Source organism: Carcharhinus amblyrhynchos, chromosome 12 (assembly GCF_965287045.1).
Source record: "Carcharhinus amblyrhynchos chromosome 12, sCarAmb.v2.hapA, whole genome shotgun sequence".
NCBI classification, from domain to species: Eukaryota; Metazoa; Chordata; class Chondrichthyes; order Carcharhiniformes; family Carcharhinidae; genus Carcharhinus; species Carcharhinus amblyrhynchos.
Window position 1 is genome coordinate 19990909 of NC_137335.1, and position 25760 is coordinate 20016668.

General features: G+C 41.0%; 2 protein-coding genes and 1 non-coding gene across 4 annotated transcripts in view; 2 read left to right on the forward strand and 1 right to left on the reverse strand.

Annotated features, from left to right (window-relative positions):
- Positions 1–15227, reverse strand: part of sos1 (son of sevenless homolog 1 (Drosophila)) — a 249865-nt gene extending 234638 nt beyond the window's left edge. For both annotated transcript variants that reach the window (XM_080200167.1, XM_080200166.1), the window contains exon 1: positions 14951–15227. In XM_080200167.1, the coding sequence (XP_080056293.1) occupies positions 14951–15037 (87 nt within the window). In that variant the 5' untranslated portion in view covers positions 15038–15227. The remainder of the gene's footprint in view (positions 1–14950) is intronic.
- A 6775-nt stretch (positions 15228–22002) lies between these two features.
- LOC145350831 (retinol dehydrogenase 13-like) overlaps positions 22003–25760 on the forward strand; it is a 112324-nt gene continuing 108566 nt past the window's right edge. The window contains exon 1 of the mRNA XM_080200170.1: positions 22003–22204. Within this exon, the coding sequence (XP_080056296.1) occupies positions 22140–22204 (65 nt within the window). The 5' untranslated portion in view covers positions 22003–22139. The remainder of the gene's footprint in view (positions 22205–25760) is intronic.
- LOC145351288 (U2 spliceosomal RNA) lies at positions 22802–22988 on the forward strand. Its single transcript, XR_013888387.1, has one exon. It is a non-coding gene; the product is annotated as a U2 spliceosomal RNA (small nuclear RNA).

Sequence of the window (25760 nt, forward strand, 5' to 3'; positions counted from 1 at the left end):
AGAGGAGAAAACAAAAGGATGGAAATTAGCAGCTTGTATAGAATGGACTATAAGATGGTCATCTAAATAAAATAGCAACATAGCATGTAAATACACAAACAGCATATCATTTTTTTGGTGATTTCCTCCACTGATCACAGTAATTTGCATGTGGATGTCCAATGATAGTGGGTGCAAACTTGAGCTTGATGAAACACTGACCTTTTAGCTAATTCACACAATTGGATAACACACTTATGTCAGACTCCTATTTATTTACTGCAGCTTGACTTTCAACATTATCCTTACAAATCTCCAAATACCCAGAAGAAATAAGAACTATGAGCAGGAGTAGGCCATCAGGCCCTTTGAGCCTGCTCTGCCATTCAACAAAATCATGGCTGATCTTTGCGGACTCAGCTCCACTTACCCATCCGCTCAACATAACCCTTAATTCCTTTACTGTTCAAAAAAAATGTATCTATCCTTGCCTTAAAAACATTCAATGAAGTAGCCTCAACTGCTTCACTCAGCAGGGAATTCCACAGATTCACAGATTGTGTGTAGAAGTTCCTCCTCGGCTCAGTCCTAAATCTGCTTCCCCTTATTGAGGTTAGTTCTAGTTTCCACTAGTTCTAGTTTCACCTGCCATTGGAAACAACTTCCCTGCTTCTAGCTCATCCATTCCCTTCGTAACCTTATGTTTTCTATAAGATCTCCTCACATTCTTCTGAATTCCAGTGAGTATAGCCCCAGTCTACTCAGTATCTTCTCATAAGTCAACCCTCTCAACTCCAGAATCAACCTAGTGAATCTTCTCTGTACCCCCTCCAGTGCAAGTATATCTTTTATCAAGTGAGACCAAAACTGTACACAGTACTCCAGGTGTGGCCTCACCAACACTTTACACAGCTGCAACATAACCTCGCAGTTTTTAAACTCCATCCCAGTAGCAATAAAAGGACAAAAATTCCATTGGCCTTCTTAATTACCTGCTGCACCTGCAAACCAACTCCTTGAGATTCCTGTACACAAGGACACCCAGGTCCTTCTGCACAGCAGCATGCTGCAATTTTATCATTTAAATAATAGTCCATTCTGCTGTTATTCCTACCAAAATGGATGACCTCACATTTACTTGTGCTTGGTTCTTCCCTCTGCAGCTGGATCTTTGACTTCCTAACCCACAGACCACAATTAGTAAAGATCGACAACAATGATTATCCTCAACACCAGCAAGCTGTGTCCTCACCCCCTTACTATATTTCCTATATACTTAGGACTGTGTGGCCAAATTCTCCTCCAACTCAATTTTCAAGTTTGCGATGACACTAACCGAGTGGCTAGGATCTCAAACAACGATAAAACGGAGTAAAAGGAATGAAATAGAAAATCTGGAGATTGGTGCAAGAACAATAATTTCTCCCTCTATGTCAGCAAAACGAAGGAGTTGGTCATTGACTTCAGGAACTGTTGCTATTCAAGTTTAGGTGTCCGGAGCACCAACAACTTGGTCCCTTCATGCTGATGCTCTCATTAAGAAATCCCACCAACACCTCTACTTTCTCAGCAGAGATGTCCTTTATTACTCTCCAAATTTTACAGATACACCATGGAAAGCATCCTTTCCAGAAATATCACAGCTTGAGATGGGTCCTGCTTTGACCAAGACCACAAGAAACTACCAACGGTTGTGAGCATAGACCAGCCCATCACACCTCCCATCCATTAACACTGTCCACACTTCCCACTGCCTTGAAAAACAGCCAGCGTAATCATGTACCCACACCCCAGACATACTCTCTTCCACCTTCTTCCATTGGAAAAAGATAGAAAATCCTGACATCACATTCCAACCAACCCAAGCTTCTTCCCTACTGCCATCAGACTTTTGAAGAGACCTACCTTATAGACTCACAGAATCCCTGCAGTGCAAAAGGAGGCCATTTGGGCAATCGAGTTTGCACAATCCCACCCAGGCCCTATGCCCATAACACTGTGCATTTACCCTAGCTAGTCCCCCTGACACTAAGGGGCAATTTAGCATGGCCAATCCACCTATCCACACACCTTTGGACACCTGGAGGAAACCAGAGCACCTGGAGGAAACCCACACAGACACAGGGGAAGGTGCAAACTCAATACAGACAGTGACCCAAGCCATGAATTGAACACAGCTCCCTGACTCTGAGGCAGCAGTGCTAACCACTGACACCATGCCGCTGACTTATATTAAGTTTATCTTTCTCTGCACCTTAACTATAACACCATATATGTTCTATATATGGCTGTAACACCATATCCTCCACCCTCTCCTTTCCTTCTCCCTTATGTATTCTACGAATGGTATGCTTTGTCTGTACAGTACTCACAAAACAGTTTTCACTGTATACAAATACATGTGGCAATAATAAATCAGTTACTCACAAATTCCTAAGTTTTCAGCAGACTGATTTCCCAAATATCAATTATCTCAAGACTTGCAGGAACAATCAAAATATGAACCAAGTAAGGACTGGAGGTAGATAAGCTTGACTTTCAATGTATATGAACTGCTCTACAGGTAAAAATAGGTAAAAAAAGTCACAAAAGCATCACTCATTCAATTTTGTCCCAAAAATCTCCAACTGAACCATCAGTCATATAGAGTTGCCGTAATGGATTCAGGCCACCCAAAAAAAGTAGATTATATTTGAGGCTGTTGTTCAACCAAACCATCCATTTTTCCATTTCTGATATCAAATCTCTTAGCAAAAGTAGCTAAACTAATAGTTAAAACTTTTACATCAAAACTAAAATTGGCAGCACTATATTTTTTAAAAATTGCAAAAATAAATTTATTTGCAAAACATATCAGTACCAAGTCAAATTACAAACACCCATGTCCAAAGTCTCTCCAAATCACATACCATCTTAGCTAGGAGGTACATCACCTGTCCTTCAACGTCAAAATCCTGGAACACCTTTCATAACAGAAATGTAACTTTACCAAAACCAGATGGACTGCAATGATTCAAGAAGGCCACCACCACTCACTGGCAATTCGGGATGAGCAACAAGTGTCACTTGCCAGTGATACTCACAACCCATGAAATAAAGCATTTTTTTTTTAAATTTCAACAAATCCCTTTTTTCTCACCCAGTAGCAATTTCCACATGTGAAGAAAACAGCATTTCAATATAGTCAAAAGGTGACAGCTGTTTAGAACTATTTCCCAAACCACACCCACTACAACAAACTGTTTGACAACATACAAACTTAAGTAGAACACAAAATAAGAATATTGGAAATGCTACAGGTGTCTTTCTACATGCATTTCTGGCTCTAAGCCCTTTTGAAATAAGGTTACTGTATGAAAACTAGAGTCAACTATTCACGAGTTTAAACAATGGACAGCACGATGGCACAGTGGTTAGCACTGCTGCCTCACTGACAGACGCCCAGGATCGATTACCAGCTTAGGTCACTGTCTGTGCAAAGTCTGCATGTTCTCCTCATACCTGCATGGGTTTCCTCCCGGTGCTCCAGTTTCCTCCCACAATTTGAAAGGCATGCTGGTTAGATGCATTGGCCATGTTAAATTCTCTCAGGGTACCCAAACACTGAGTATGGCAACTAGGGGATTTTCACAGTACCTTAATTGCTGTGTTAATCTAAGCCTACTTGTGACTAATAAATAAACTTAAAAAAAAATAGACTTTGTGCAAGGTTATGAAACACTGTCAGGTCATTTGATATATTAAGACACTCTTTAGCAAAATAAGCAATGACAATACAAGGAAAAAAATCTTTACTTAGTGAATGGTCAAGATCTGGAATGCATTGTCTGTGAGCTTGGTGGAGGCCAAGTCAATCATAGCTTTCAAAAACAGAATTAGGCCATTCTCCAAGGAAGAGGAATTTGGGTAACATGGTGGGTAGTACTGCTGCCTCACAAAGCCAGGTTCGATTCCAGCTTCGGGTGACTGTCTGCGTGAAGTTTGCAAATTCTCCCATGTCTGTATGAGTTTCCTCCCACGGTCCAAAGATGTGCAGGTTATATGGATTGGCCTTGCTAAATTTTCCCTTCGTGTCCAAAAATGTGTAGGTAAGAGGGATTAGCGGGAGTGGGCCTGGGTATGATGCTTTTGGAGAGTCGATAAGCTAAATTGCCTCCTTCTGCACACTAGTGATTCGATGATTTACAGAGCTGGGGGAAAAGAAATCTCTTACGTCATACTGATAGTGTCCCAGCCTGAAGTTCTGGATTCAAGTCCTACAGCAAGAAGTCTCACAACACCAGGTTAAAGTCCAGCAGGTTTATTTGGCAGCACTAGCTTTCGGAATCTCAGGCTCCTTCATCAGACACAAACTCAATTTACAAGATAATGGTTGGAATGGTCACAATCCAAGTCTGCACCAGAGGGAGGGGGGGGTGACCACCAGAGGGCAATCAAAATTAAGACCCTCAGGGACTCTGGAGAAGATAGCCTGTGAGAGAGGGGAAGAACATAACTTCTGAAGTTAAGATACTAAGATTCAGACAGATAGGAATGGAATTCTGCAAAGGTAGGCTTTGAATAACTTCTTACCACTTACACTTGTTTTCCAAGTTCTCAGCTTTTCAAATCCAAAACTGCTGTTACTGCTTTTGGATTTTTCTAATCTTTTCTTCACAATCTTTGTGGTGTCGTCTGTATTAGTTCCTCATTAAAACAGTACAACAGCCAAGAATTTCATTTATCTTCTCCTTTAAATGGGTATACATTAAACATTAAAAAAGGTAACTGATCTCCAGGTTCTGCAAGTACAGCACCTTCAATTTATGCTTTGAATGTAATATTGATTAGCTAGATGGCAAGGAAGTTGCAGTTTTAAGGCTTGTGAAACTGTCAACATATGCCATCATTAGAACAATGAAATAGACAAAAACTTTTAACATCTGCACATGTGCAGTTAACAAGGGAAATCAGAAGTTGTTGTCAGTGATTTCCCAGTCCTCCAAAGGATATGTTGCTGGAGTCCTCACAGATTGAAATCTCAGAAATCACTTGATTTGACAAGTACTTCCATTTTTTTCTGCTATCAGCTTCACCCAGAGAAACCCTTGAAAAAGTTAAAATTTGTTGGTGTAAGCAGATTTTAAATAAATAGTGCACTAAGTTATAATTAATGCTGGACAAGCTCTCTGGCCTGAAAAACTTTTTTTTATATGTCAGATGTCACCATTATTGTAAAAAAGGACAATTTTTTTAAAAGCAGAAAAAAGCTTATAATATTTCAGCTTCAACCTTAACCTCATGACTGTGTCCCAATCTTTTTCTCTCACTTTTGTAAAATAACCTCAAAACCCAGCAAATTGTAAAAACAACACTGCAAGATAATATGCTAAATCTTGAAGAAAAAAGATTTAGATTTACCTATATACACTATTTTTATGACCACTCAACGTTTCAAAGCATTATACAGCCAATCAAGTTCTTTAAAACAGTGATTGCACTTTGAAAGTTGGAAATATAGCAGCCAATTTGTGCACAGTCATGTATTTATTGTAGCCAGGACATAGAGATAACTCTTGGAAAAAATGTCAGAGAATCTTTTACATTCATGAAGATAGGCAGAATGGGTCTCAGTTCAACATTTCTTCCAAGAGACAGCCCCCCTGACAGTGCAATACTCCCTCATAATTGCACTGGACTATCCATTTTGGTTTGTGTTTTGTGCAGTGGGACTTGAATTTCGTGACTCCAGAGATGAGACTTCTACCAACTGAGGTGTGGTTGGCACTGAATAGTACATCTTCTAAAAAAGGAAACGTGTGAAAGTAAAGATAGATCTGTTGGGTCTGCCCACAAGTTTTACAAATCTGATTTGAGATGAGCAGAATTGAAAACCAATTAAAAGCTCCTGCAAATGAAATTAAGAATCATGTTGAGAAACAAACAACTTTATAAAGATGCTTGAGACCTGACCTCTCAAAAAATACCAACAGAATGGATATGGAGCCAGAACAGTTGCAAAATTGCATAGTTAAGATTCACCTCCTCCCACCACCTCGCACCCCCCCCCCCCCCCCCCGCCAAAAACCAAAGTCAGCACAGCCATGGCACATTCTGACCACATCAGCAAACTTCATACCACCATCACCCACACCCAGCACAAAGCAACAAACAATGATCCCAACAGGACATCAGTTGTCACATATTAGGGTAATTTATTCAATAACTTACAAATCCAAAAGCAGATAAGTAGAAACTGTTAATTGTGGTGTTATGCAGTGGAACTACAATTCCACATGCCTCACAATCTTCCTTTGCCCACAGACAGTGAAGAAATATTGGATATGAAACCCAATTGTTACCCCACTTGGATCTCTGTGCCCCAATCCCCTAGAAGACAGAAATTTGTTCAGGCAAATGCATCATGCTTTCTCACTAAAGTGCCCTGTTTTCCCATAAACACAAATGTTCAAATTGCCAATTGCAGATTGGCATTCTCCTCAAATGGAATAGAAATACATGATCCCACTCATTATTTGCATTGATTGAAGCCATCTTGCCAGGCAGCAGCAACTGGCATTTATGGAGAGCCAGTTGTGTCGTAAAATGTGGGCAGCACAATGGTTTGTACTGCTGTCTCAGCTCCTGGGTTTGATTCCCAGCTTGGGTCATTTTTGTGTGGAGTTTGCACATTTTCCTGCACAGGTTTCCTCGGGTGCTCCAGTTTCCTCCCACAGTCCAAAGATGTTCAGATTAGGTTGATTGGCTATGCTAAATTGCCCCTTAGTATCCCAGATGTGTATTTAGAGGGATTAGCAGGGTAAATATGTGGGGTTGGGTGGGATTGTTGTCGGTGCAGACACGATGGCCACCTTCTGCACTGCATGGTCCTATAGATATCCCAAGGCACTTCACAATAGCATTATTAAAAACTTGACATCTTGCAACATCTGATAGATGGCCAAGATGCAAGTTTTAAAGGAGTGCCTTAATGGAACAGAAACAGATGTTTAATGGGCAAATGACAGAGCTTTGGCAGCTAAAAGCACTGCCTCTAATGGTGCAGCGATTAAAAACCAGGGGTGCACAAAAAGTCAGAATTGGAGTGCAGAGATTTCAGAAGGTTGTATGAATGGGGGAAGGTAGAGAGACAAGGGGAAAACTGTGGAGGGGTTTAAAGTCATCAGTGAACTTTTTAAAATTGAGATGTCGCTGGACAGGGAGTCGAAGCAGGTCAATATGTACAGAGGTGATGGATAAATGAGACTTGACGTGAGCTAGGATACATGCAGTGGAGTTTTGGATAAGCTCAAGTTTATGAAAGGTGCAAAATGGGAGGCTGGCCAGGAAAGCATTAAAATAATAATGTTACGAATGAGAGTTTATCTTGAGATAATAATGTCACAAATGAGAGTTTCAGCACAGATCAGTGGTAGAGTCAGCTGACATTACTGACCCAGATATAGATGGTCTCAGTACTGGATAAGATCCCACATCAAGATTTCAAACTGTTTAGTACAGCTTCAGACAGTTGCCAAGAAGATGAACAGAGTCACTGGCAAGAGAATGGAGTTTGTGACAGGAGACAAGGACAACAATTTCAAATCTTCCAAATATTGGTTGGCTGATATTTCTACTCATCCAGTGTTTGGTCAACAGTGACCAAAGTGATAGGAGCAAACACTGATCTACACAATACTGCCACAGAGCTGTTTTGATTACTTTAACCAACACACCACCTCCAAGCACATTTGCCCTCACACACAAACATTTAGTTTGGACATTTAGGACAACACTTAGGACAACTGCTCCATCCTGCTCCTCCCCCACTTCGACATCAAGCCTACACCAACAACAATCCCACCCAGGCCCTATCCTTGTAACCCCATGTATTTACCCTGCTATTCCCCATGACATTAAAGGGCAATTTAGTATGCCAATCAATCCAACCTGCACATCTTACTAAAATACTTAAATGAGTAACCCGCCTCCTGTGAGCAGATGGGTTGCTCATCCCTTGTCCCACCTATAACACAATTGCTTGTTTAAACTAGCAATGACAGGTTCAAGTCAGGTCAAGCTCCGATCAGATGTTTACTTTTTTAACCAACCATTCAAACCAAATCCAACCATTTTTGAAGTTAAATTTCTCCCATTGTGCTCATCTATTATTTGAACATAAAGCTATTTCTAGGTTTCTTATTGTTCAATGCAAAATTATTTTTAAGAAGTTTTCCTCAAGAGGAGTTCAAAATCAATAGTGGTTCCTGACTCCTGCAGAACACCATGTGACAATCAATAAAGCGAATGATACACTTCTGTTCTAACTGGTGCAGAGGCTAGTCAGATGAAGTAATAAAAGATTCTTAAAAATAAAATTCCAAAACAATGTTCTGATTGGAGGCACAAGAAAAGCATCCACTGACATCTGATAAAGCTAATGGATGGTCAAAGCCCATCCCTATTTAGCCATAATCAACATTATTCAAGGAACAGTTCGAAATGCATTGAGCATATCTTCTTGATGGCTAAAAGGTGGATCATTAGTTAATACAGCAGCAAACTGAAATTTTGAAGGGTTGCATTATATTGAGTTGGACTTTCAAAATTAACTTTATGAAACAAATCAAATAAAGCTTCACCAAGGTAACCACACTGTCTTTGGCTTTAAAAAGTTAAGAATTACAGCCAAAGGTTAGGTGCTCTTTCAATGATAATAAATGCTGAATACACTCAAAAGTACAGACTACCTCAGAGGATAAAGATGGTAATTTCAGTTTCTTTTTTGTATTGAAATGTATCTGTGACCACATTCAAAAATTTATCTAATGCTTAAAAGAAATCTTCATTATTTCCTTAATAACATTTAACTTTCTTTAATAACATCTTAACAGTATATATAATTGATTATTTTCTTTAAAAAAAAAGTCGGTTTAAAGATTCAAATACAGATTGAAAGGCATCAAGACCAGTTGAGAGCACAAGATTAACATGAGAGAGAGGTTTCAATCTTGACCAAACTTCCAAATTGTGCCAGGGAGAAGGAAGGGAGTCCAACCAAAAGTTACAGTCCACATTGGAACCAGTGATAGAAAGTCACTTAATTAACACTTTGATACAGCAAGGACTGGTAAAAAATTGCAAATGGTCCAATGCACCATTGTAGAACTCTCGTCTTGTCATCAAAAAGTCCGTGGTTCAAATCCCAATGCAAAGACTTGAACACAGAAAATCAAACCTGAACCTCCATTGTGGTACTAAGGATGCACTGCACTGTTGGACTATTACTTCAGTTGTGACATTAAACCAAGACTCCCTCTGCTTTCTCAACTAGACAAACAAGCCCATGACACTACTTCAGAGGGCAGATATCCTGGTCTTCTGGTCAATAATTATCCCTCAGTCAGCACCACAAACAAAATGATCTGGTCAGTACCACACTGCTGGCTGTGGGAGCTTACTGTGCCCAAACTGACTGCCAATATTGCAACATTGATTACATGCTTCACTGGCAGTAGAGAGCTTTAGGTCTTACTAAGGTCATGGAAGACACTATGCAAATACATCTTGCATTCATTTAATATGACTGGTTGCTCATCTGCCATAGCATAAGGAACATCAAACAGAGGTTAGACATTTTCCACAAGTTATAAATTTGAATTCACCTCAGAACATTCCTATATATGCCAGTGCAGTAAAAAGAAACGTACAACAGCAAACTACACATTTTAATCAACAGAATGGAAAGCATCTTTGGGTTAGCCAATTTGGAAAATAATCAGATGAATATAATAATTAGTGATCCAAGATAGCTGGGTTATTAATCCCATAGCTCAGTATTAAGCATTTGCTTTTTTTTTTAAAAATAATCTTTCCAGATTTTGTGAAAAAATGTTACCAACCCCACAACCATTTATTTCCCCCAACTCTTGTTCCCCATTTATAATACAGCATCCTTTCTAAAAGGAAGGACGGCTTTTTTTTGGAAATGTCAGGACAGTACCGATGCGAGACAGGAAAGTGTAATTTTAAAAACTCAATCCAAAATGAGGATTTTTCTAATTGTAGTGAATTAATCTGCTATGACATTAATTCTAATTCAAATTATACCACCCCACCACACTGCGCCCCTCCCCCCACCCGAAACACAAAAAGATAAGGCAATAATGTGCTGTTACTGTGAGAAATGAATCATAACAAAACCCCTCCTACCATACATTTTTTTTGGTGACTATGCATTAAAAATATAAGTAAAATGTTTTTATGGGCTGTCTAATAACAATAAAAATCAGAAATATGTTGTGTAAGCGGTTGCAGAAATCATTATAAAAGTGTAGGGGGAAGGTTTGCAGTTTTACTATTATTTTATAACAAAAGCATTAACCTCACAAAAATTTTTTTTTAATCTCTAAATGCAGTCAATGAAAACTAAAATTTCAGCTTAGCTGCCGCTGTACTTCTTTGGAATGGTTTGATCTTCTCTTAAAAAGCAACCCACTAGGTATCTTCCACGACCACAAGAGTATAAAATTTGGAAACTGACCTCACTTCTCCAGATCCCTAATGTCAGAGGTGCAATGTTAAAATGGATCTTCACAGGACTGAAACTGGTCTTATCTGATCACTGCAGATAGCTATACAGCAGACTCAGCACCAAGGTTGCCAGTATTGGAAACCCCAACATCATGTTCAAGACCTATGGTAATGACCAGCAATGCCCAAGTTACTCAATACTAAATAATCACAGTTAACACCAAGTCAACTATTGTCTTTGCCATTACTGAATTTCTTCTACAATTGTTCATAGGCAGCCAAAGATGGAAACCATGGGTTCTTTCAGACTCCCAAAGTAGCACAGATGTCACAATCCACTAATCTTTGAATACCTTGGAAAATTACCCAGGTCGTGGTTCCACAGCTATTCTGCTAGATATCCCTGTTCTTCAGCATCAACTTACAATTATATAGCATCATTTGACAATATAAAATTTGCCAAAGCACTTCCAACGTGCATTGTAAAACAAGATGTGAGACAAGGTGCATAAGGAGAAGGCAGATGGCCAAAAGCTTGATCAAAAAAAAAGCAGGTATCAAACAAGCAAAGCATGATGGAGAGGCATTGGAAGGGAATTCTGGAGCTTACGGCCCAGGCAACTGAAGACACAACTACCTCCTGCAATCTCAAATACATTTCCAGCTAAAACCCCAACTCTAAACTACAAAAGTGTAGTTTTCTCTGCTACAACAGACCCAACTTTGCACATTAACTACATTATCACATGACCCTGTCAACCAACTGCCCAAGGAATCATTTGTGTAAACAAAAGTCCATGAGCTCTTTCCAAGTAAGAAATCCTAGCTAAATTGAGTAATTAACTTGCTCAGGCAAGGGATCTGTCCACTCAAGATATCAGTATTCTGAACCGCAACCCAAAAAACTCAATCCTAACTCTGGAAATTTTATGGAGTTACGGCACCCAGACATTAAAAAACCTTCTATGCTTCAAAGTGGTGGAATGTGCCATATGCAACTTATTTGAAATATACAGACTAGGTATTAAATGTTTCTTGATTGAGGTCTCCCAAAACAATTGTATTCATAAGGAGGGAGTGAATGGTTATCAGGGGTAGGCAGAAATGTGAAGTTGAAGTTAAAATTAAAATTCGATCAGTTGTGCTCTTATTGAAAGGCAGGGTAGGCTCAGGTAGGCAAAATGGCCGAGTCCTGTTCATGTCCCTGCAAAGTTAAAGAAACTAACTTTTTGATAACAAAATAATCTTTCAAAAATTTGGTTGATTATCACATGTATTGGAATATAGTGAAAAGTATTGTTACTTGCCCAAACAGACAAAACATACCATTCCCAGAGCACAGAGGAGAAGAAAAGGAGAGGGTGCCGGATATAGTGTTAGTCATATTTGGAGCGTAGAGACAGATCAGCTTAATATATGGTAGAATCAGAGTGTCTGTATAAGACATGTGTGATGGTAGTAGGCAATTGATATAGATACACGTGTTTTTTTTAATGTTTCGGCAGAGTTTTTAAAATTTCAGCTTAATTTGGTGTGTCTGGAACATATTTAGCCCAAGGGTTTTAAAAAGCAAGTTAATTACTCGATTCAGTTAGGAATTTGTTACATTGACAGAGCTAATGGACTTTTGTTCGCACAAAGGATTCCTTAAGAAGTTAGTTGACAGGGTCACGCGATAATGTGGTCAATGGGCATAGTTGGGTCTGTAGCAACGAGAAGATGCTTTTGCAGTTTAGAGTTGGAGTTTTAGCTGGAAATGTATTTGAAGACAGAGGCTTCCTTAAGCTATTCTGAAGCTCACCACTTTCAGAAAAGTCAAAGCTGTCAACACTTATTATAGCAAGTATATTCATGATTGCTAACTATATTTAAAGTGGCTTTCAAGTCTGTAAAAGGAATGTTGCTTATTTGGAACTGCAACAGTCATAAGCTTGGAAGTAAAATTGCATCCTTTCATTTTTAAATATTATTCAACTGTTAATGGTTAAGCTGCTTCATTTGTTAAGAGTTATATTTACACTTATTAAATAAAGTTTGTTTTATTATGAGAGCAATAGTTTGTCAGTGAAATCACTCCTGAAGAGAAATATCCTATCCTCACATTCATATCTAAAAAAAATTATTGGAATCCAGTCTGGCATCCTAATATAACTTGAGGTTCTGGTCCAGTACCCTAACATATGCCAAACATGTATTCTTAAATAAGATACTTAATGCTTAATATGCACTGTCAATACTTCAGAAATTCACAATCTTAAATCTAGCTATAATTCTTTACAGATCAAAAATGCCATTAGAAATTTCACAATCACAATCTAATGCTTGCAAAAGGAGCTTCCAACATTAAAAAGGGCTTTCCATGTGGTTAAGGTCTGCAGATCAGTGATATGTTGGGAACTTACAATACTTGGAAATGGAGATCCTGTTAAGATACAAATTCCTTCTGCACATAAAACAGATGAAATAATAAATCCCATGGTTGCAATTCATGGAATAATACAAATTCACAGCAGAAAAAGGAGGTCACTCAGCATATCATGGCTGCAGCCAGCTCTTTGACAAAGCTGTCATATTAGTTCTACCTGCTGCTCTTTCCCACAGCCCTTTGCTTTTCAGGTCTGTATTCAACTCCCTTTCTGCAAGTTACAATTGAACCTGTTTCCAGCACCCCTCCAGATCACAATAAAGCTCACTGTTTAAGAGAAAACAAATTTCCCCATTTCTTAATCATTCAAAATAATTTATGGAGGACAGAAAAGTGAAAACAAAGCTTTCACAATTTATCAATGTGATCATAGCATTTTAGAAATGATGGTAAAAAATTAACATAATTAGTTACAAAATCAAAGACACTCACTCAAGATCTTCCTGGATCTTTCAAGTGAACATGGCCAGAGAATCCCACTCCTGGTCATACACTGAAGGACCCACTATTTCATTTGTTTAAGTACTACATGATTAAATTAGAGATTTTCCTCCTAACAGTTTATAACTGACACTACAAAACTAATTACCTGTTGCTTCAATCCCACCCAATGTACAGTCAGACAGTGCTATGGCATTGAAGTTCTAAATGTTCAGTTAGCCAAAAGTTAGTTTTTGAGGTCCAAAAGAGGATCCCAGACATCCAAAAACCAAATTAAAAATTCTGGTCCACCTGGAATCAAGCATACCACAACACAATGATTTGAGAATTTTACATTCTTTGTACTCCTTTATTTTTGTAGCAATAGTATATTTTTGTGTTTTGAAGTCAAAGCACTCTTTTGTTTCTTTCATAAGTTATGACAGTATTTGTGAAGTGAATAGATTGGAAAGACAGGATGCAAGAGTAAACAGAAAAGATTGAAAGTCACTGATTTAGATCAGATATGTTATTGGAGTGTTTCAGAAATATTACAAAATAATTTGAAAATATAGATACTTCACACGAGAAATTATTAAGCTATTAATCTAAAAGTGAAACACTGACCAAACATCAGAAGGGTCAAGGTAAGCTATCGTTATTTAAAAATCAAGTTTATTCCATAAAGAATCGTGCGTTTCATTTTATCGTATTTATATTCCTGCATGTGTTCTTTTCATCGAGATTTCCCGAACCAAAATTATGTTCCAAAACTGACACAGAATGGAGAAGTCGGAAAGATTGGGAACGTGTGTCTTATCTTCTTTGTTCCCTATAGATATATCTCGCCTGTACAACAACCCTCAACATCCACATATCAGACTACCGACTATCTTTTCAGTCCTGAGTTCGACAGTGTCTTAAATCGAATCTTCGACTAAAACGGAGATATACCAGGGTCAGAGTTTGAAATCTCAGTCCTGCATTCACTTTCATCCTCCTCACTGTCACTGTCCAATCGCTGGCAAAAACCACATGATGAATATGCACCTTGTAGACTGATTGGGGGGGGAGGCGGGATAGGGATCTCGCAAAGTAATTTGCAACATAGTAACCGTAAAGGAAAAAAAAACACTTGCACTAAAGACGACCAAAACAGATCAGGTAAAACTTCGCAAAAGGATAATGTCCGAAGGCTAATAATTGTATTAACTGATGGCTAGGGTTCAAATATTGCACATGAAAAAAGTTGTTCTGCAAGGAGAATGTCATATCAGCAAAATTATACAAACCTACTGTACACTTATTCCAAAAAGGACAAATTCACCAAATTAACATACATCTTATTCGCTGAACCAGCCGACAACAGTAGAGGAAACGACATATTCCTCTCAAAATAGTTCTCCATTCCCAGCAACGAAAAATTGAAGTGCTTTACTGCATACGCTCGTAAAATGGCATTTTTACATTTTCTTAAATTGCTATTGAAAAACGATGCGATGTTTGGGTATGTCAAGCTTTATATTTTAATGATACTAACAAAAACCATAGCAATAAATCTCGCAAATGCATTATTTTAATATACAAGTATACACAAGAGAGGGCAGGCTTTACCTTCCGTAGAGCAGCGACGAGCAGACCCCGCCATTTGGGTGCATTGTCCTCGCTGAAGAAATCGTACTGTTGTTGTGGCTGCTGCATGGTGCTGCCTCCGGCCCCCGGACGCACACCCGCAGCTTTTTTTCCCCAGTCAGAGAGATTGGACGTTTTCTTCTTCGATCGTCACTCCTAGGACCGATCTCGAAATTATTCTCTTTCCTTCCTCCCTGCCTGCCCTACTTCTCAAGCGTTCGCCGACTGCTGCTCATACCAGACATAGAACACCACCCCTGCCCCCTCCCCGAAAGTTTCCAAGTGATCGTTCCCCTCTTCCCCCCCACCCCACCCCCCACTTTTTTTGCTTTTGCCCTCCCCCCTCCACCACCCCCGCCAGTCCCTCTCGTTGTTGACGCTGGTGCTCTTCTCGCACGCCGGGGACACCATTCGGCTGCGGGAAGCAAGCGGAGAGACGCTGGGACACAGCAGCCAGCCAACCAACGGCTCAGGCTCGAGACGGAGAGGGGGAGGGGACGGAGGGGGGGAACGGCGCGATCTCGAGACGGCTCGAGACCAAAAGTCAACGGTCGCCTTGTGACAAGGAGGAGGGGAGCAAATCGCCAGCTGACCTCACATACACACACATCCCGATTTTCCCCTCTCTGTGCAACTCCCTTTCCACTGGTGTGAACGCCCACGGTTACATATTAAAAGCCTAACACCAGCTCCACCCCCCCACCCTAGAGGGCCAAATGCTGGCTCTGAAGAAAAGAAAAAAAAGGAAAGAAATTACTTCGTTTAACTGAACGAAAATAATGAAAATATCCGTGTGTTGTCTTCAAACTTAAGAGCTTCAGACGTCTGCGCATGCGGCCCGACCTGCAGGCGGCCGCATTTTCCTTTTCGTCCCCCCCCCAACGCGGAAAGGGAAGAGGAGGAAAGGTCGCTCTCTATGTGTGTGTATATATATATATACACTGCCGTGTTCCGTGCATTCTGGGAAAGCGAGTTCTTCGTTGTGGTTGCAGCTGAGGTACCTATTCAGAGTATAAAGGCAAAATACTACAGATGCTGGAATCTGAAACACAAACAGAAAAATGCTGGAATAACTCAGCAGGTTTGACAGCATTTGTGGAGAGAGAGAGAGACTCTTGTCTCTACAGATTTTTTTACTTCATTTATTATGTCAGAAGTAGGTATGCATTAACACAGCAATGAAATTACTGTAAAAATCCCCTCCTCACCACACTCTGGCGCTTATTCGGGTACACTGAGGGAGAATCTAGTATAACCAACACAGAGAAAATGTGCAGATTTGGCACAGAGAATTACCTAAGCCTGGAATTGAACCTAGGTTCATGGTGCTGTGAGGCAGCAGTGCTGACCATAATGTCACCATGCAGTCCACTGTGCTGTCAGACCTACTGAGTTTTTCCAGCATTTTCTAGTACAGTGTGTGGAATCAATGGATATTAGAACATAGAACAGTACAGCGCAGTACAGGCCCTTCGGCCCTCAATGTTGTGCCAAGCTACGTCCAAACCCAAGATCAAGCTATCCCACTCCCTATTATTCTGGTGTGCTCCATGTGCCTATCCGATAACCGCTTGAAAGTGCCTAAAGTGTTCACCTCCATTATCACAGCAGGCAGTGCATTCTACACCCAACCACTCTCAGAGTAAAGCATCACCTCAGACATCCCTCCTATACCTCCCACCATGAACCTTAAAGTTCTGCCCTCTAGTAACAGCTACATCCACCTGAGGAAACAGTCTCTGCATGTCTGCTCTATCTATCCCCCTCATCACCTTATAAACCTCTATTAAGTCACCTCTCATCCTCCTCCACTCTAAAGAGAAAGGCCCCAGCTCCCTCAACCTTTCCTCATAAGACCTACCCTCCAAACCAGGCAGCATCCTGGTAAATCTCCTCTGCACTCTCTCCAATGCTTCCACATCCTTCCACCTCTAGTGAGGTGACCAGAGACTGCACACTAATATTGCAGCATAGAAAGAAGCCATTCAAAGATGGCATAGCTTTTATTGAGCGTGGTATCATTGAGTGGATGATCCAATGGAATGATTGATGTAAAAACAGAAAATGCTGGAAATACTCAGCAGATCAGGCAGCATCCATGGAGAGAAACAGTTAACATTTCAGGCTGATGGTCCTTTGTCAGAACTGAGAAAGATAGAAATGTAGTCATTTTTGAGCAAGTAAATGTGCAAGGAAATGTAATCGTTTTTGGGCAAGTAAATGTGGGAGGAGATGACAGGAGGGGGTCGGAATAACAAACCATTTTAGGGTGCAGATGAAGGGATTAAATGATAAAAGGTTTTGTGGTACAAAAACTAAAGGGAGTGGTAATAGGCATCATAAATTGACCAACGATGTGTTCAGTTAAGATGTGAATGGCTGCATATAGCAGCTGTCTGAATGCAAAATGAAGGAATAAAGAAATAAATGAAAAAAAGTGAAACAGCAAAAAAAAGCCAGAAGTTATAGCCTAAAATTGTCCAATTTCGTGTTAAGTTCAGAAGTCTGTAGCACGCTGAGTCAAAAGATGAAGTTCTTTCCCTCAAGCAAACATTGAGCTTCAGAGAAAACTGTAGCAGGCCAAAGATAGAAAGGTCAGAATGGAAGCAAGTTGGAGAATTCAAATGAAATGCTCAGGATAATGCTTACAGACTGAATGGGGATGTTCCTTGCAAAGCAGTCACCTAGACTGTGGTTGGTCTCCCCAATATGAGGAAACACATTGTGAGTAGCATTTACAGTATACTAAATTGTAAAGAAATTCAAGTAAATTGCTGTTTCACTTGGAGTTAGTGTTTGGAGCCTTGGATGGTGAGAAGGGAGGAGGTAAAAGGACAGGTGTTGTATCACTCACACTTGTGTGGAATAACACTGGGGGAAAGAGAGATGTGATTGAGTAATGACAGTAAAAAGTCTGACAACACCAGGTTTAAGTCCAACCGATTTATTTGATAGTACACTCACTAGCTTTCGGGATAGTCCCTTCGCCAGGTGACGAAGGGACTAACATTCACCTGACGAAAGGACTAACCCAAAAGCTAGTGAATGTACTATCAAATAAATCGGTTGGACTTAAACCTGGCGTTGTCAGACTTTTTACTGTGTTTACCCCAGTCCAACGCCGTCATATCCACATCATTGAGTAATGAACCAGAGCGTGGTGGAGAGAATGCTGAAAAGGGAGGGGAAAATGGTTTTTGATGGAGATGGCAGAAACAAATGATGGAGGATGATCCATTTAATATATAAGCTGGTAAATTGGAAGGTGAGGATAAAGGACACCCTATCATTATTCTCAGAGCAAGGGGAAATGCGAGAGCAAAAGTGTTAAATAGGCATGGAGGGCCATATCTACCAACTGATGGGAAATCCTAGCTTGATGAAAATGGAATACATGTCAGAAGCACTTGTATGGAGTGCTGCATCATCAAAACTTAAAATATAATAGATTTTGAGTAAATGAAAGGGGAAAGGGAGAAGAATAAACTGAAAGGTCTTTGATAGGGTGGAGGGCAGGAAAATTAAATGACAAAAGGTTTCATGGTCCAAACGCCAAAGTTTGTGATAATGGGTAAAATGAAAAAACAAAAAAAATGAGTAGAGAAAATGTGAATGGCTGGATAGCTGTGCTCCAACTGCAAAGGAAAGGGATTAAGAAAGAAACAAGTAAACCTGAACCAGTTTAAAAAATGCACAAAACAAAATGGGGCACAGGTTATAATTCAAAATTGTTGAAATAATTGTTAAGACCTGGGCGCTATAGAGCTCTGAGTGTTGTGTTGTGCCCAAGGATGCATTGGGTTTTGTTGGAATATTGTAGCAGGCCAAAGACAGAGAAGTTGCAGTTTCTGAAAATGGTGATTTTAAAATTAATTTCAGTCAGTGATGCAGAGATGTCTACAGTGGATTTATGTTTTGCCTTTTGACCTGACAAAGCAGTGGATTCGCTAGTCTAAACTTTTATATTAAGTACATTAAAGTGTTAAAGATAGCACTCTTTCATCATAATCAGAAGGTTATATGTTCCACTCAAGGACTTAAATAGAAAAGCTATATTGAAATTTGTACACAGTACTGAGAGTGCAGATCTGTTGGAGATCTCATTTGGCTGACGTGTTAAATTGAGGTCTGTCTTATCTGTTCTGGTGAATGGAATATACCCCATGGCTAATCTGAAAATGTCTAGTAAATTCTGGCCAACATTAATCTCTCAACCAATATCACCAATACAAATAATCTGATTGTTTATGTCATTTATGTTTGTGAGAGTTCACTGTGCACAAATTGGCTATCATGTTTGCCTCAATTGCAACAGTGATTTCAAATAAGTTGCTTATAATGCGTTTTGAAAGATCCTGAGGTTATAAAAGGTACTGTAGAAATGGATTTTCTTCCTTTTTTGTTGCGTCCTTCTGCTGTGTCAGTGCTTGATGGGAACAACACATCATTGTCAGTTCAAAAGTTAGTTCATCCGTTGGAAGAAATTTACGAGTCATTTTATAGGGGAAGTAAAATCTACAGGCATTTTTGGTTCAATATACTTCCTTTTTCCCTTTTTTTCTCAGTGTGGTATTTTATTGCCAAAATTTCCCAGGATCTTCGATTACCACAATTAGAGTATTTACATTACAACTTCAGTGCTATACCAAGGAACAGAAATAAGTCATTCAGTTGCAATTGAGTCAATTCAATCACGTGCTCACTTTGCAAGCTTGATGCTGAAATCAGGCACATCAAAGGCATCCTGAGGGATAATGGCTACCTGATCTGATCATTTTGTGCTGTATATCACACAAGCTCATGAACGGACCTAACGCCATCACTTTTGGCCCTGATAACTGTCTCATCTACCTCAAGTTACCCTGGAAGGGCAAGAAATCTCAAAAGTTTGAGCAGCAGGTAAAGCTAACTGTTTCACACTGTTATACAAGTGGTATTCACCACTAACAATGTGGTGTTATCAAGCCAAAAATATGTTCTGCCTATCACACAACTGGGTAATATGGTATATAAATTTCAGTGCCTGTTTGATGCTACACATGTAGGTCAAATAGCTCAAAGACTGCCAAATGATATCAAATATCATATCCCAATTGCTGTTTGGTACAGACCATACTGAACCAACCCCTGCTTGTAAAACTGAAAACACAGTGTCAATATAAGATGTGATTCCATGATTGGACCACATTGCCAAATAATCCTCAGTGTGCTAAGAATTATACTGACAACCAGTTAAAAATTGTCAGTGTGGTGCATTTGTGTGTACTGGAAGTGTATACATTGATATAGACGGCCCAGTTCTTTGCAAACACAGAGAACATGTGTGCACATTGCAAAATAATTTGTAAATTCATTTCCCAGCGTCAAGCTTCCGGAATTAAATTTCAAACAGTTCTTGGCAGTGATCTCTCAATTAGCATCAATTGGTGCATTCTCTATGGCAACACCTTTCGGATCAGGGTCCATTTGCCAATCAATCAGCATTCTCTTCTCATAAGGTATAAATTGCTGTTTTCCCCATACTCTGGTATTCTTACAAAGTGTCCTGATTGGTGCAAGATGAAAAGCTTTGATATGTCTCTGTTTTCAGCAAACTACGCTGTCTTAAGATATTGGGAAAACAATTGACCACCATGCATATTTGCATTGTCAACCAATCATATAATTGTGTGGCTAAGTGGATTATCGTGAATCCTGTGCCAATTTTCTTTGGCCATATTTATTCACAATTTAGTGAACAGTCTGATCTAGATGACCACGGTTGCCTGTTGGATTGTCCTTGAAATTCAATTTATGGATGAGATGTGATGTCCTTGTATGAAGTTTGCAGATCATTTGAGTGTAGACCACTGTTGACTAAGAAGGTTATATCTGGCTGCTCTGCTGTTCAATCACTCACTAGACTTTGGTTGGCAATATTGATATCAGCCCCAAGATTGTGCTGTTTGTCCTTTTTATCAAAATCTGCATTGCTCAAAGCATTTGCAGAATTCCAGGAAGGGTTGTATGATTTGGGGTACATATTTGATAGGATCTAAAGGTCTTCATGGATTAGCCCATTTCCGGGCCGATTTCAATGCAGTCAAACTCTTTTAGCCTTTTTGCTTTCCAGCACAGGTCATGTGGGGATATAAGTCAGGACTGAGAGCCATTGTAAGGAATTGGTTTCAGATTACCGGTGATTATTCACATTGATGATGTGTTAAGAGTCCAAGCATTAGGTCTTGCTGCTATCTGCTCACACAAGGGAGCATTATTCTACTGAAAAGTTCACATGAGCAAAACTAGCTTATGAAGAGTGGCTGCACTGGACCCTCAGCTAATGTCTGCTATTTCTAGATAATGTTCCTCTGGTTTTTTTTATCTGTGACCCTCTTCAGTTATTTGCAGTGAGTAGGTGACAGTCCAGGGTTCTCCATTGTACATTCTTGGTTACATTAACCAGATTGAAGCAGAACAACAAGGCCTGGTTGCTAACATTTCTCAGGAGATTTGACTGCAGCGTTCAAAATCATGTGGTGTCTAGACACAGCCACGGTTCCTTTTGGCAGAAAGGTTAAAAATCAAAAGAGACAAATTTAAAGTGAACAGCAAAAGAACTAAAGCTGGCATGAGGAAAAGCTTTTTCAAACCACGTGTGGTTAGGATTTTAAATATACAATGTGAGAGAGTGCTGGAGTAGAGTCAAGCATAGCTATCAAAATGGAATTAGTAATTATCAGAAGAGGGAAAATGCCATAGGGAAAGAAATGTTGTGGGGGTTGCTTTTGCAAAGAGCTAGTATGAACTTGCTGGGCCGAATGGCCTCCTTCTTAACCATTTTACTCACAGTGCGCAAGTGCAACACTTTCACAAAGGCTTACTTCCAAGTAAATAACTCGCCTAAATTTGAATGTATTACTTTAAGTCTGTATGTGGTGACGTATGCTGGAGTAGAGCAAGAGGTACAAAGGTCATATTGCAGTCTGGGAAATGACCCCATCTGACCACACCTCCCGCTGCACCAGCGCAGAGATCCACTGCCCAAACTTCGTTGTGCGCTGCCTTCACGGAACTCTGATTGGTTGATTTCCAGCGGCGATTCCTAAACCAGTTGAATTTAACTATATGCTGGTGATAGGGATTTAAATCGGGGTTGTGGTACCAGTCTTTAACGATCAGAAGGAGAGCAATGAGCAAGTATATATTGCCGCTGTCAATCGCGGGGACTGTAATTGGCGGCACAGTACTAGTCAAGTAAGTAGCTCGGTCAGAGTTGACTTAAGAGTGTTCTTCCACTGTAGGCAAATACTGACAAAGTACGATTCTCTCACTCTTATAAGCCCTCTTATAAGAGTTTCGGTGCTTCCTGCCTAGTAATGTACTTACGTTACTTTTTTTTTCCAAAAATATACTTTATTCATAAAAATCTCAATTAATCTATTGCAAATGTACGGGGCTTTGAATAGCAAACAATGTGGAATCAAAACATTTTTACAGATCTGTACAAATTACAATGACCATATTTCAATACCTAAAACTATATCCATGCCTCAATATTTACAGATTTGTGCTAATTACAATGATTACATTTCAATACTTAAAACTATATACATGCCTCAATAAATTACTATGTGCCGTTAGTGCTCAGATTGGCACACAGCTATGCAGGTCGAGGGTATTCTGCAGTTCCTGGGCCCTCGGCCTGCCTCCGTTAAAAGGCCTTGCAGTGTGGCCTTCCCCCATTGTGCCTTTTCGGTGGCTGCCCCAAGCTTCAGCCCGTCCCTCAGCACGTAGTCCTGGACCTTGGAATGTGCCAGTCTGCAACACTCGGTCAAGGACAGTTCTTTCAGCCGGACTTCTCGGCCTTTTGGCTAAGATCAAGTGTAGTATCGACATGCTGCACTTGATTGAAGTCATTAGGTTACATTTCATTTGAAGCAATTTTTTTAAAGCGGCATCTGGGCCTTTTGGCTAAGATGCAAATTAGATTAAGCCTTGGAGGTGGAGCTACACCTAGTCCAATCAGCTTGGATCATGTAGGTCAAGCCCAAGACAGGAGGTGAGAGCCCTGTCTTGTCAGCTTGGATTGGGAATGTCCCAACTTGTTGGGACTCTGAATTGACTTTAATTTGACTTGATTGGGTTGGAATAAAGTTTTAAAAAATTTTTTTCCTGTCTAGTAATGTAATGGATGGCCATATGAAACTCAGTTAGTTGTATTTTCATAAAATCTGTAAGTTGGAAGTTAACAAATAAAGAGAGAAAAATGGGCCATATCAAGAACAGCTTTAATTAGAATTTATATAACGCTAATACCAGTAAAACGTCCTCAAGTGCATGCGGACACAATTGGTCCCTTCCTTGGCTGGAGATTAAATGAGACAGTTTACCAAAAGTTTGATCAGAGTTGGATTTTAAGGATTTGATTTATTGTCACACGTATTAGTATACAGTGAAAAGTATTGTTTTTTGTGTGCTATACAGGCAAAGCATACCGTTCATAGAGCAGGAAAGGAGAAGGTGCAGAATATAATGTTACAGTCATAGTAAGATATTGAGAAAGGTCAACTTAATCCAAAGTAGGTCCAGTCAAAAGTCAGATGGCAGCAAGGAAGAAGCTGTTCTTGAGTCAGTTGGTACATGACCTCAGACTTTTGTATCCTTTTCCTGAAGGAAGAAGGTGGAAGAGACAGCAAGCCTTGCTCTTTGCCTCAGAGGCCGCCAAGGTCATCTTCTGGTCCAGAGTCCAATCCGTGGAGCAGGACGAAAAGTGCTCGCATTTCTTCTTCCAGAAGGTACACAGAGAAACCTCTGTGATCAGCAGCCTGAAGGAAGAAGATGGCTCAGTAAGGTCATCGCAGTCTGACGTTCTGAGGATCTGCAAATCCTTCTATGCCGGACTGTACGACCTGAAGCCAACAGACAGCACGGCCTCCCAGTCTTTCCTGTCGTCTATCACACAGGTCTTAGACGACGGCGAGCGGGACAGCCTGGACAGACCGGTATCTCTGGACGAGCTGACTAAGGCCGTCGAGTCCTTTCAGAAGGATAAAACTCCCGGACGCGATGGCTTACCAGCTGAGTTTTACTTGGCGTTGTGGGACTTGACGGGTCCGGACCTCCTGGAAGTATACAAGAGTATGCTTCTGGAAGGCAGGATGTCAGAATCCATGAGGAAAGGCATCATTACCCTCATCTACAAGCAGAAGGGGGAAAGGGAAGAAATTAGAAATTGGCGACCCATTTCACTATTGAACGTGGATTATAAAATTCTGGCCAAAGTCATCGCCAACCGGGTCAAGTCTGCTCTGGGGTCAGTGATCCATCCTGATCAAACCTGTGCTGTACCCGGCAGGAAGATCTCTGACAGCCTCGCGCTACTCAGGGATACGGTCACCTACGTGCAGGACAGGCAGGTGGATACGTGCCTCATCAGTCTAGACCAGGAGAAAGCATTTGACAGAATGTTGCACAGCAACATGATGGATGTGCTCTCCAAAATGGGCTTTGGGAAGGGAATCCACAATTGGATCTGGCTGCTCTACACAGACACCAGTAGTGCAGTTTCAGTCAATGGGTGCGAAACAGATAGCTCCCAAATCAGGTCTAGAGTCAGACAGGGCTGCTCTCTCTCCTCCGTCCTTTTTGTGTGTTGCATTGAACCCTTTGCTGAGGCCCTCGGAAGCAACCCAGGCATCAGAGGGGTGACAATCCCAGGTAGCAGAGGCACGCAGGTCAAAGCCTTCCTGTACGTGGATGACGTGGCTGTCTTCTGCTCGGACCTCTCGTCTGTTCGCAGGCTCCTCCAGGTCTGCGAGCACTTCGAGCTGACCTCGGGAGCCAAAGTCAAGGGTGAGAGTGAGGCCATGTTCTTTGGGAACTGGGCTTACAAATCCTTTGTCCCCTTCACTGTCAGGGCAGATTACCTGATGGTGCTAGGGATATGGTTTGGAGCGGCAGGGGCATGCGCCAAAAACTGATATGAGCGCATCGCAAAAACCAGGCAGAAACTGGGCTTGTGGGAGCAACGGTCCCTTTCCATGACAGGAAAAAACCTGGTGATCCGGTTCGAGGTGCTGTCCGTGTTGTTGGTGGCAGGTGTGGCCTATCCCCAAATCCTGCGCTGCAGCAGTGACGCGGGCCATCTTCAAGTTTATCTGGAGATCAAGATGGATCGCGTCCGGAGGGAAGCGATGCACAAATCTCCTGAGAACGGAGGGAAAAACGTTCCCAACGCTGCCCTCATCCTGATGGCCACCTTTGTGTGCGGCTGCATCAAGCTGTGCATAGGTCCTCAGTACACTAACAGCAAGTGCCACTACTTTTTGAGGTTCTGCCTGTCCCGAGTGTTGCGAAGGATGGGTCTGGCCACACTGCCGCGGAACGCTCCGAGTAGTTGGACCGTACCGCAGCACCTGTCCTTTGTGGAGAAATTTTTCTGCAAGCACACCTTTGACCACATGGCGATTAAGCAGTGGTCAGCGCGTAACGTCCTTGGGGCCCTGAGAGAAAAGGAGACGGTGGATCCTGTCAGATAGTTCCCTGAGCAGACTGTCAGTGTCATCTGGCAGAATGCCTCATCACCAGAACTGACAAACAAGCACCAAGACCTGGCTTGGCTGGCGGTGAGAAGGGCACTCCCCGTCAGATCCTTTATGCACGCTCGAGGTCTTAACAGCACCGCACGCTGCCCTCGAAGCGGCTGCAGAGCTGATGAGACGGTTGCACACCTCCTTGTGGAATGTGCCTTTGCAAAGAAGGTCTGGAGTGAGATGCAGTGGTATTTGTCGAGGTTCGTCCCGAGCAGCTC